The 12608-nt window shown below is 42.5% G+C and overlaps 1 protein-coding gene across 1 annotated transcript; it reads left to right on the top strand.

The window, feature by feature from the left end:
• The first annotated feature begins 363 nt into the window (after positions 1–363).
• On the top strand, positions 364–11677 carry LOC144593929 (protein FAM200A-like). Its single transcript, XM_078400063.1, has 5 exons — positions 364–516; positions 8625–8803; positions 9001–9924; positions 10056–10569; positions 11462–11677. Exons 1-5 carry the CDS (start codon positions 364–366, stop codon positions 11675–11677), a joined length of 1986 nt encoding a protein of 661 aa, XP_078256189.1.
• Positions 11678–12608: the final 931 nt, after the last annotated feature.

Genomic DNA, 12608 nt, shown 5'->3' with positions numbered 1-12608 from the left:
ATCGCAACAAGTCCATGGCAGACAAGTCCAAGTCCCTGGCTGTGCTCTCATCCCTGGAACACCTGGATGACAAGGACAACGTCACCCATTCCTTCTCTCCAGAAATGCTGCCTGTCCCGCTGAGTATTTAGCAATTCCAGCATTTAGTGTCTACGGTTTAAACCAGCATCTGCATTTCCTTCCTACACAAGGAAACCTATGTCGGACTTCCATTTATGGAATACATCTCCACCTCCAACACCATAATTCCAACCAAACACATCTCCATACTCCTAGACCAGGACTCAGCACCCCCTTGCTGCAAATAGATCCTCTATTTACTGACCCACAGACCACAATGAATAAGTATAATGACAACAACGAATGCAAGAGTCCTCAGTGGAAGGACCTTTCGTAAACAGGTACACCCTCTTCGGAGCTGTCGGGCCAGATGACACTTCCAGTCCGAGAGGCGGACAGGTCTGTGACTTGAATCCTGGCGCTAAGGCTCGACTGGCAAGACAGATGTCAGGCAACGTGAGTATAGAAAACTAGGTAGGAAACTGAAAAACAGGACTCTACGGTGGTTATCTCTGGGTTGCTTCCAGTACCTTGTACTAGTGAGGGTAGATCAGGGAGATAGGGGATCTGAATGTGTGGCTGAAGAGCTGGTGCAGGGGGCAAGGATTTAGATTTCTAGACCACTAGGATCTCTTCTGATCCAGAGGAGACCTGCACAAAAGGTCTCAGACAGGTTGGCAGACAGGTTTCCTAATGCTAAACAGTGGGGAGATGGGGTCAACAATCTGGAAGCGTATGCGTGCAGTTAACGGGAAAGAGAGCGCAGGAAATGGCACGTTTAAACTAATAGGGCAGGGTGATGGGAACCAATGCAAGGAGACAGATGGCCATAAAAGGAGGACAGAAGCAAAAGGAGGAAGGAAGAAAAGAAAAACAAACATGAAAGCTTTATGCCTTAATGCGAGGAGCATTCGTAATAAGGCAGTTGAATGGAATGCGCAGTTAATAGTTAAGGAATGTGATATATCTGGAATTACAGAGACATGGCTGCAGGGTGACCAAGGCTGGGAGCTAAACATGCATGGGTATTCAATATTCAGGAAGGATAGACAGAAAGGAAGAGGAGGTGGGGCAGCATTGCTGGTTAAAGAGGAGATTAATGCAACAGTAAGGAGAGACATTAGCTTGGATGTGATAGAATCGTTTTGGTAGAACTGCAAAATGGCTAAGGGCAGAAAATGCTTTTTGGAGTTGTATACAGACCACCAAACAGCAATAGGGAGTTTGGGGATAGCATCATGCAGGAAATTAAGGATGCGTGTAGCAAGGATACAGCAGTTATCATGGGTGACTTTAATCTGCATATTGATTGGGCCAACCAAATTAGGAACAGCGCTGAGGAGGAAGATTTCCTGGAATATATGTAGGACGTTTTTTAAGCCAATATGTAGAGGGCAGGCCATCGTAAGACTGGGTAATGTGTAATGAGGAAGGATTAGTTAGCGATCTTGTTGTGCAAAGCCTATTGGGCAACAGTGAACATAATATGGTGAAATTCTGCATTAGGATGGAGTGACATAGTTAATTCAGAGACTAGGGTCTTGAACTTAAAGAAAGGAGACTTTGAAGGCATGAGATGAGAATTGGCTAGGATAGACCTAGCTAATTACACTTAAAGGGTTGACGGTGGCAAAGATTTAAAGATCGCTTGGATGAACTCCAAAAATTGTTCATCCCTCTCTGGCAAAAAAACCCAATGGCTAACGAGGGAAATCAAGGATATTGTTAAATCCAAGGAAGAGGCATATAAATTTGCCCGAGGAAGCAGCAAACCGGAGGACTGCGAGAAATTTAGAATTCAACAGAGGACAAAGGGGTTAATTAAGAGGGGGAAAAAAGAGCATGAAATAAAGCTTGCGGGGCATATAAAAACTGACTGTAAAAGATTCTTTAGATATGTAAAAAGGAAAAGATTAGTGTAGACAAATGTAGGTCACTTACAATCAGAGACCGGTGAATTTATAATGGGAAACAAGGAAATGGCAGAACAGTTAAATTAGTACTTTGGTTCTGTTTTCACTCAGGAAGACACACAATCTCCCAGAAATACTAGGGTACCGAGGATCTAGTGTGAGGGAGGAACTGAAGGGAATCCACATTAGTCAGGAAATGGTGTTAGGTAAACTGTTGGGACTGAAGGCAGATAAATCCCCAGGGCCTGATGGTCTGCATCCCAGAGTACTCAAGGAGCGGCCCTAGAAAACATGGATGCATTGGTGATCATTTTCCAATGTTCTCTAGACTCTGGTTCAGTTCCTGTGGACCGGAGGGTAGCTAATGTAACTCCACTTTTTAAGAAAGGAGGGAGAGAGAAAACAGGGAATTATAGACCAGTTAGCCTTATATCGGTAGTGGGGAAGATGCATGTGTCAATTGTTAAAGATGTTATAGCAGCGCATTTGGAAAACCGTGACAAGATCTGTCAAAATCAGCATGGATTTATGAAGGGGAAATCATGCTTGACTAATCTTTGGAATTTTTGAGGATGTAACAAGTTGAATGGATAAGGGAGAGTCTGGATATGGTGTACCTGGACTTTCAAAAAGCCTTTGACAAGTTCCCAAACAAGAGATTAGTGTGCAAAATTAGAGCACATGGTATTGGAGGTAGGATATTGACATGGATAGAGAACTGGGAGGAAGCAAAGAATAGGAATTAACGTGTCCTTTTCAGAATGTCAGGCAGTGACTTGTGGGGTGCCACAAGGGTCGGTGCTGGAACCCCAGTTATTTACAATATATATTAATGATTTAGACAAGGGAATCAAATGTAACATCTCCAAGTTTGCGGATGACGCAAAGCTGGGTGGCAGTGTGAGCTGGGTTGAGGATTCTATGAGGCTGCAGGGTGACTTGGATAGGTTGGGTGAGTGGGCAGATGCATGGCAGATGCAGTGTAATGTGGATAAATCAGAGGTTATCCACTTTGGTGGCAAGCACAGGAAGGCAGATTATTATCTGAATGGTGTCAGATCAGAAAAAGTGGAGGTACAACGAGACCTGGGTGTGCTTGTACATCAGTCACTGAAAGTGAGGATACAGGTACTGCAAGCAGTGAAAAAAACTAATGGCGTGTTGGCCTTCTTTGCGAGAGGATTTGAGTTTAGGAGCAAGGAGGTCCTACAACAGTTGTACAGAGCCCTGGTGAAACCGCACCTGGAGTATTATTGCAATTTTGGTCTTCTAATTTGAGGAAGGACATTATTGCTATTGAGGGAGTGCAGCGTAGATTCACCAGGTTAATTCCCGGTATGGTAGGACTGACTGAAAGAACGGGTCGACGGGGCTTGTATTAACTGGAATTTAGAAGGATGAGAGGGGATCTTATATAAACGTATAAAATTCTTAAGATATTGGCAGACTAGATGCAGGAAAAATGTTCCCGATATTGGGGGAGTCCAGAGCCAGGGGTCACAGTGTAAGAATAAGGGGTAGGACATTTAGAACTGAGATGAGGAAAAACTTTACCACTCAGAGAGTTGCGAATCTGTGGAATTATTTGCCACAGAAGGCAGTGGAGGCCAATTCACGGGTTGTTTTCAAGAGATAGATTTAGCTCTTAGGGCTAAATAAATCAAGGGATATGGGGAAAAAGCAGGAATGGCTTACTGATTTTAGATGATCAGCCATGAACATATTGAATGGCGGTGCTGGCTCGAAGGGCCAAATGGCCTACTGCTCCTATTTTTCTATGTTTCTATTTCGAACACCTTCACCATGATAACATTCAACATGGTTGCACTCTCAGCCCTTTATTGTTTGTCTCTTTGCACATCGCTAGGCAAGCATATAACACTTTTTCATGGTATTAATTGTCATATAACAATCCTTCTCCTCCTTCTCCTTCTTCCTCTTCTTTTTCCTCTTCTTCTCCTTCTACTTCTTCTTCTTCTTCTCCTCCTCCTCCTCCTCCTCCTCCTCCTCCTCCTCCTCCTCCTCCTCCTCCTCCTCCTCCTCCTCCTCCTCCTCCTCCTCCTCCTCCTCCTCCTCCTCCTCCTCCTCCTCCTCCTCCTCCTCCTCCTCCTCCTCCTCTTCTTCCTCTTCTTCCTCTTCCTCCTCTTCCTCCTCTTCTTCCTCCTCTTCTTCCTCCTCTTCTCTTCCTCTTCTGCTTCCTCTTCTTCCTCCTATTCTTCCTCCTTCTTCCTCTTCTTCTTCCTCTTCTTCCTCCTTCTCTTCTTCCTCCTCTTCTTCCTCCTCTTCCTCCTTCCTCCTCTTGTTCCTCTTCTTCTTCCTCTTCTTCTTCCTCTTCTGCTCCCTCTTGCTCTTCTTCTTCTTCCTCTTCCTCTTCCACTTACTCTTCCTCTTCCTCTTCCTCTTCCTATTCTTCTTCCTCTTCCTCCTCTTCCTCCTCCTCTTCCTCCTCCTCTTCCTCCTCCTCTTCCTCCTCTTCCTCCTCCTCCTCTTCTTCCTCCTCTTCCTCCTCTTCTTCCTCCTCTTCCTCTTCCTCTTCCTCTTCCTCTTCCTCTTCCTCTTCCTCTTCCTCTTCCTCTTCCCCTTCCCCTTCCACTTCCACTTCCCCTTCCCCTTCCCCTTCCCCTTCCCCTTCCCCTTCCCCTTCCCCTTCCCCTTCCCCTTCCCCTTCCCCTTCCTCTCCCCCTCCTCCTCCTCCTCCTCCACCTCCACCTCCACCTCCTCCTTCTCCTCCTTCTCCTCCTCCTCCTTCTTCTTCTTCTTCTTCTTCCCTTTGCTCCTCTAGGGAGCATAGGCCATTGACAATTGTCCTCCACCTCACTCGGTTGTTGGCGGTTCTTTCGAGGTCTCCTCAGCTGAGCCCCCTCCCAGATATTTCTGCCTGGACACCCCTTCTCCAGCTGTTCCTGGGGTGACCTTTTTTCCTTTTTCCTTGTGGGTTCCATTTCAGGGCTTGCAGGGTGATGTTTGTTGCAGGTTTTCTGAGGATGTGTCCAATCCAACTCCATTTTCTCCTTCAAATTTGGAAGTCAATGGGATCCTGGCTTGTTCTTTTCCACAGGTTGATTTATAATGAACACCGACTCATTAACATGCCACATGAATATGCATGAATACATTACACAATTTATTCAATCTCTTTCTTTCCTCCAGGCATTGTGTTGGAGTGGTATTCTGTTCCGACAATAGCTGGAAACAAATGTTAGAAAATCACAGTGATTTGCAGCACATAGTTTATTGCCACGTGTACCGATGTGCAGTGAAAATAATTTTTATTGCATGCTATTCAATCAGAAAGACTACACATGATTACAATGAAGCAGTCCACAGTGCTCAGATATAGGGTAACGGGGATAATCTTCAGTGCAAAATAAAGTCAAGTAAAGTTTGATTAAAGATAGCCCCAGGGTCTCCACAGAGGTGGTAGCTCAGGACCACTTTCTAGTTGGTGACAGGATGGTTCAGTTGCCTGATAACAGCTGGGAAGAAACTGCCCCTGAATCTGGAGGTTTGTTTTTTCACACTTCTGAATCTCTTGCCTGATGGGAGATGTGAGAAGCGGGAGTGTCAGGGGTAAGACATCACAATAGCAAGAAGGATATTCTTGCTATTGAGGGCGTGCAGCGTAGGTTTACTGGGTTAATTCCCGGAATGGCGGGACTATTATATGTTGAAAGACTGGAGTGACTCGGCTTGTATACACGAATTTAGAAGGATGAGAGGAGATCTTATCGAAACGTATAAGATTATTAAGGGGTTGGACACGTTAGAGGCAGGAAACATGTTCCCAATGTTGGGGGAGTCCAGAATAAGGGGCCACAGTTTAAGAATAAGGGGTAGGCCATTTAGAACTGAGATGAGGAAAAACTTTTTCAGTCAGAGAGTTGTGAATCTGTGGAATTTCCTGCCTCAGAAGGCAGTGGAGGCCAATTCTCTGAATGCATTCAAGAGAGAGCTGGATAGCGCTCTTAAGGATAGCGGAGTCAGGGGGTATGGGGAGAAGGCAGGAACGGGGTACTGATTGAGAATGATCAGCCATGATCACATTGAATGGTGGTGCTGGCTCGAAGGGCCGAATGGCCTCCTCCTGCACCTATTGTCTATTGTCTATTGTCTATTGAGACATCCTTGATTCTGCTGCTGGCCTTGGCGAGGCAGCATGAAATGTAGGTGGGAGTCAATGGAAAGGAGGTTGGTTTGCATGATGGTCTGAGCTGCGTCCACAATTCTCTGCAATTTCTTGCAGTCTTGTATGGAGCTGTTCCAAAACCATGATGTGATTTTTCCCGATAAAATGCTTTTTGTGTGAGTTGTTGGAGACATACCAAACTTCCCAAGCCTTTTAAGGAAGTGCAGCCATTGGTGTGCTTTCTTGGCCATTATGGCTAGTCTAGGACAAATTGCTGGTGATATTTATTCTTAGGATCTTGAAGTTTTCAACCATCTCTACTTTGGTGCCATCAATGTATGTGTACCGCTTCGCTTCCTGAAGTCGAGCACTATCTCCTTTGTCTTGCTGACATTGAGAGACAGGTTATTGTCTTGACACCAGGTTACAAGGTTCTCAATCTCCTTCCTGAACTCCGTCTTGTCATTATTAGATATCTGGCCCACTACGGTGGCGTTGTCTGCAAATTTGTAAATTGTGTTGGACTTGGATTTGGTTGCACAGTTGTGGGTGTATAAGAAATAAAAAAATAAAGAAGGTGGCTGTGAACGCATCCTTGAGGAGCACCAGTGTTGAGGATAATAGTAGGGGGTGATTTGTCCCCTATCCGATTGTGGTCTGTTGGTCAGGAAGTGAAGGATGCCTTTGCAGAGATGAATGCTGACTCCAGCTAGTTTGGTGATGAGCATCGTTGAGATAATGGTGATAAAAGTAGAGCTGTAGTCTATGAATAGACATCTGATGCACTGTAGGTGCACACAAAATGCTGGAGTAACTCAACGGGACAGGCAGCATCTCTGGAGAGAAGAAATGGGTGATGTTTCGGGACGAGACCCTCCTTCAGACTGATGTCAGGGGAGTGGGCGGGACAAAGATAGAATGTAGTCGGAGACAGTAAGACTGGTGGGAGAACTGGGAAGGGGGAGGGGATAGAAAGGGAAAGCAAGGGCTATTTGAAGTTAAAGAAGCCAATGTTCATACCACTGGGGTATAAGCTACTCTAGGAAAATATGAGGTGCTGTTCCTCCAATTTGCGCTGGGCCTTACTCTAACAATGGAGGAGGCCCAGGACAGAAAGGTCAGATTGGGAATGGGTGGGGAAGTTGAAGTGCTGAGTTCCCCAGTCCTCATATCTTTCTCTGCGGCACAAACAGAGGAGCAATATTCGTTGAGGACCTTGCCCATCTCCTGTGGCTCTATGCAGAGTTGACCGCCTTGGTTCCTGAGGCGTCCCATTCTCTCTCTGGTTACCCTTTTTCCCTTTAAACATATAAAATCTCTTGGGGTTATCCTTAATGCTATCTGCCAGAGATATCTCCTGCTCCCCTTTTTGCCCTCCTGATTTCCCTTTCTTAGCTTGCTCCTTAGTAACATGATAACATTAATATTGGAACAATACATGTGAGAAGAATGGTGGCAAAATGGAGCACTCGGGATTCAGAGTGGACATACTCTAAGGCAATGCTTGATAAACTGGTGAATGGTTCACCCAAGGGTGAATGAAATTATTTTGGGGTGAATGAAACTGGAAGGGTGAATGGCTTAATTTATTCAGATATTTATATTTTTGTTTCTCCACTTAAAAAAGGCATTGCCATCAAAGTGGTTAGTAAACACTTATTGGTTTTAATGGCAGTGGAGCTGGAAATTTGATATGTTTTTCTCTCTACCGATGGTTTTCTAATTTCAAAGTAGCAGGATATTTCCCAAATTTACTGTAATATAACCTTTTAGGGAAGACCAGACGAGCTAGAGGGATCATAAATTTATAAATGGCAACACTGGAGGATTGCTGTAAGCAACTGTTGAACTGTAACTTTACTTTGTGTTGCCAATTTAGCTACCTTTCTGCTAGAACTACAATTCTATATATATTTACTGTACTTCAATCTACCAGCACTTATTTGCATCAAGCAACATGAATTCTAGCTATATTAAGGAGATTTGAGCCCCTTTTTTAGGCAATCTAAAGTTAGATTGAGCCATTTTCTTGTAGTGATATTCTGCATTTTCTATTCTTGCGACTTCATATTTTGTGAGTTTGATTTGGTAACCCTGGTTACACCACCACTGCTGCAGACACAGCCAGGGTAGCCTGGGAACAGCATGTGGGTCATTGTGTTCAAATATTAAGGTCAGCATATCTGGTACATCAGTTATTGCTACAACATCCGCATACATTATTTAAAACAAATATTAAAATATTTGCTCTGTGGTGCAGTAGTTAACTGATTGGTTGCATTTTCAGTTTTAAATTTTGATTTCTAAATCTAATCTCGTCACCTTGTGACGCTATTAGAAGTACTTCGATATAGTCTAATTTCGGGGTGGATGTTGCATTTAAAAAAAACTGCATGTATTGTTTTTCATTATTACCTATGGATTTGCCTGTTCGCAACATGCATACAAGCTGTCCTTATATTTTTTGAAGATTTGTTTAACAGTACTATATAGACTCGAATTTGCTGATTTTTTTTTGCTTGCAGATGTCTTTGTTGAAGTACCTAAAGAAACCAGCTCTAGAGGAAGAGTGTGCAGAAGGAAGTAGTTCATTTCTGAAAGAAAGTGAAATGAAGAGGAGACAAGAGGAGATATGTTCGGGAGACAAGTCATTTGTGAAGGGTGACAAGGAAACTGAGGATAACGAACTTAAAAATGCAGTTACGTATGTTACAGATGATGACTCTGTTAATGATACGGGCAAGAAAATTTAAATCTCAAGTGGAAATACCAGGACCAAAGTACCATCTCCTCAAAACTCAAGAAAAGAAAGCGGAACAAAGAATATATCAAGCATGGCTTTTTCCTTCCCCAAGATGAACTGACAAGCCCTACTCCCTCAGCTCAATGCATGTTTTGCAGTGTAAAATATAGCAACCAGTGCCTGGCTCCTTCGAAATTACAGACTCATTTAAGAACAAAGCATGGCAATCATCAAAACAAGTATTTGTGGAAGCAGCAGAATTTCTTCCAGTCGATGGTAAAGAATGACACTGCGACTAAAAAAACTCTTCTTCTCGCCTCTCTTCAAATAGCACATGTGTTCATGAAAGAAAAAAAGCCATACACAGAGGCTGAGAAAGTTGTCAGACCATGTTTGAAAATCGTTGCCAATCTACTACATAGTGGAAAGCAAGCAGTGGATAAAGTGGTGCAAATTCCTTTGACCAATGATACAATGAAACTTCGATCTACTATGATTGCTGAAGATGTGAAGCATCAGCTGATGGCGAAACTGTTGGAAGCACCATTTTTCGCTCTGCAGTTTGATGAACCTATGGACATTAAAAACGATGCACAACTCATTGTGCACTGTCGTCTCCCGGATCAAAGCTTGGGAAAAATTGTCGAGCATTACCTCTTTGGCGTGCCAGTCGGAGAGCAAACTACAGGTGAATTTATTTTCTCCAAGCTTGACGAATTCATGGAAAATGAAAATTTATCTTGGAGCAAATATGTTGCTACAGACAGTGCTGCAGCCATGATGGGGAAACATAAAGGAGCCACCGCTCGTATCAAAGAAAAATCCCATAATCACACCTTTTTACATTGTTGCTTACATCGGGAAGCACTGGCTGCCAAGAAACTGAACACTTGTTGCAATGACCAGAAAAATGAGCTGGAAGAATTGTTGCAAGATGTGGTGAAAATTGTCAATGCTTTTCGCCCACAAGCAAAAAAATGTCGGCTGTTTTCGGAGCAATGCAAGGATATGTCTGCAGATCACATGATTCTCCTCCTGCATTCTGAGGTTCGATGGTTGTCACGTGGAAGAGTCTTGAAAGAGTACTGTCCCTGAAGAATGAACTGTCTGTATTTTTTACTGAGCAAGGTGATATGAAAGCAATGCATTTCAACAATGATTTTTGGCTGGCCAAATTGTGTTACATGACTTCTATTTTTGAACATTTGAATAGGCTCAACTTGTCACTTCAAGGTAAAGGTGGTGACATCTTTGATGTCCTTGGGAAAATAGAAGCCATGAAAATGAAGATCACCATGTGGCATATTAACATTCGTAAAGGCAATTTCTCCAATTTCAAACATTTGGAAAGGCTCCTCAAAGAGTGTGAGTGGGAAGAAAAGCAACCTGATCTGGAGAAAACACTGAAGGACATCATTTCTGACCATCTGCAGTTGCTATCTAAAAATCTTAAAACATATTTTCCTCAGAAGCATCTGCAGGACTTGGAAAATCAGATGTGGATAGTTAATCCTTTTATCACCAGCCACATCAAGCGAGCAGATTTTGGGGAAATATCAGAAGTGTTGATGGAACTTCATTATGACTTCACTCAAAAATCATCTTTTGAGATGTGCTACTATGGAGACTATTGGGTTGGATTATTTGCTTTCCCTGAATACAAATCAATTACCTTGAAGGCCCTTCAACCACTAGTAATGATGACAACAACTTTCCTGTCTGAACAAGTATTGTGTGCAATTTTGGTCTCCTAATTTGAGGAAGGACATCCTTACTATTGAGGCAGTGCAGCGTAGGTTCACGAGGTTAATTCCCGGGATGGTGGGACTGTCATATGAGGAAAGATTGGAAAGACTGGGCTTGTATTCACTGGAGTTTAGAAGGATGAGAGGGGATCTTATAGAGACATCAAATTATAAAAGGACTGGACAAGTTAGATGCAGGAGAAATGTTCCCAATGTTGGGGGAGTCCAGAACCGGGGGCCACAGTCTAAGAATAAAGGGGAGGCCATTTAAAACTGAGGGGAGAAGGAACTTTTTCACCCAGAGAGTTGTGAATTTGTGGAATTCTCTGCCACAGAAGACAGTGGAGGCCAATTCACTGGATGAATTTAAAAGAGAGTTAGCTGGAGCTCTGGGGGCTAGTGGAATCAAGGGATATGGGGTGAAGGCAGGCATAGGTTACTGATTGTGGATGATCAGCCATGATCACAATGAATGGCGGTGCTGGCTCGAAGGGCCAAATGGCCTCCTCCTGCACCTATTTTCTGTGTTTCTATGTTTCTAACAAGGATATTCGACCTTGGTAGAATTGAAAACCAAAAAACGGAATTCACTTCAGTATGTTGATTTGGTAATGCGGGTTGCTTTGGAGAAGGAAATTGAACCTCGGTTTGAGAAGCTTGTCACAGGAGTATAGGAACATCCTAGTCATTGATGATAAGAAACATACATGTAAGTGTAGAGGTATACTGCTTGTAATTTATTTGTGGTAAACATACACGTTAAGAAAACATTGTTTCTAGGAATCTAATTCTAAGTTCTAAGATAGTTATTTACTAACTTTATTTTATGTAAACTAGAAAAATTCTAATAATTTTTCTGTTCTTAATTTCCTAGTTGGGAGGATGGGAGGGTGCCAGATATTCAGAACTGAGCAACAGACAATGTTGTGATGATGTTTTGAGCATGAATGTGACATATACATGTCAGTACACATGCACAACTTTTAAAATATGTCTGGATTTGGAAGAGCCAGCTTCTGGAGAGAAGTATACCAAATATGGCAAGTTGATATTTGGAAGTATTGTGAGCTTTCTTCCTGGAGAGTTCTAGAAAGTTATATTAGTTGGATGCTAATATATTAAATCACATACTCCATGGTTTTTTGAGCTAGTTTTGCAAGAAAAAAACTGCAGTAATCAAAGTCCGAAAGGATAGGATGGGGCTGAAGCCCAGTGTTTAGATGTTGGAATGTTTTTTTTATCATTCTAATAGAATGATTTTCCAACTCCAGTGGTAATTAAACTTCTTTTTTTTTCACTCCTAGTTTTCTTTACATATTTTTAGGATGTTCAAAAAGTTGAATAAAATAAACACTTAAGAAATGAGTTGATTTATGTTTTTTGCTCATGTGACAAAATAAATTATATATAAAATTATATAGGGAGAATAAGACGAAAATTACCAAAAAACATAAGAAAATTTAGTCGAGGGTGAATGCAATTTTGTGATAAAGACTCAAGGGTGAATGACACTGAAATAGTTTAAGAACCACTGGTTTAAAGTCTAAATTCTGGAGTATTCTTTCACTAAGAATATGTTTATAGGTTGACTACCCCAGAAGCAAATAAAATAATTATCCCTAACACTCGTGTACTGTGAGATACAGCACAGCACTTCCACAAAATTAAGTGACAGAAAAAACCCATGTAAAAACACAGAACCTTCAGCCGATCAGTATCTCCATCAATCCCATTCAACAGCACTTCATCATTAACCTCCTCTGTGTTGTCCATTCAAGGGCTCACCCAGATATTTCTTAACTGTTGTTAGAAAACATCCTTCACTGCACACTCAGGCAGTGTGTTCCAGATTCCAATAAGTTCTCCTTTCCACCTTAACCACCATGGTCTATTAACTTTAGCAAACTTCATATGCAGTTACATAGCTTTCCATACCTTGCACCAAGATATTAAATCCAAATTGCTGTTATTGCAATAACTCCTGAGAAATCACTGCACCTTGTCCGCTCGATAAATATCGA

The sequence above is a fragment of the Rhinoraja longicauda genome, chromosome 5 (assembly GCF_053455715.1).
Source record: "Rhinoraja longicauda isolate Sanriku21f chromosome 5, sRhiLon1.1, whole genome shotgun sequence".
In the NCBI taxonomy this organism is placed as follows: Eukaryota; Metazoa; Chordata; class Chondrichthyes; order Rajiformes; family Arhynchobatidae; genus Rhinoraja; species Rhinoraja longicauda.
The sequence above is the reverse complement of the archived record's forward strand: the minus strand, read 5'-3'. Positions and strand labels throughout refer to the sequence as shown.

Excerpts from the sequence above, each read along its gene's own strand:
- LOC144593929 (XM_078400063.1), top strand. The coding sequence starts at position 364 with ATGCAAGAGTCCTCAGTGGAAGGACCTTTCGTAAACAGGTACACCCTC. Across the intron at positions 8,804-9,000 it reads GAACTTAAAAATGCAGTTAC|TGTAAAATATAGCAACCAGT; the intron begins GTATGTTACAGA and ends CATGTTTTGCAG. Across the intron at positions 10,570-11,461 it reads CAACTTTCCTGTCTGAACAA|TTGGGAGGATGGGAGGGTGC; the intron begins GTATTGTGTGCA and ends TTAATTTCCTAG.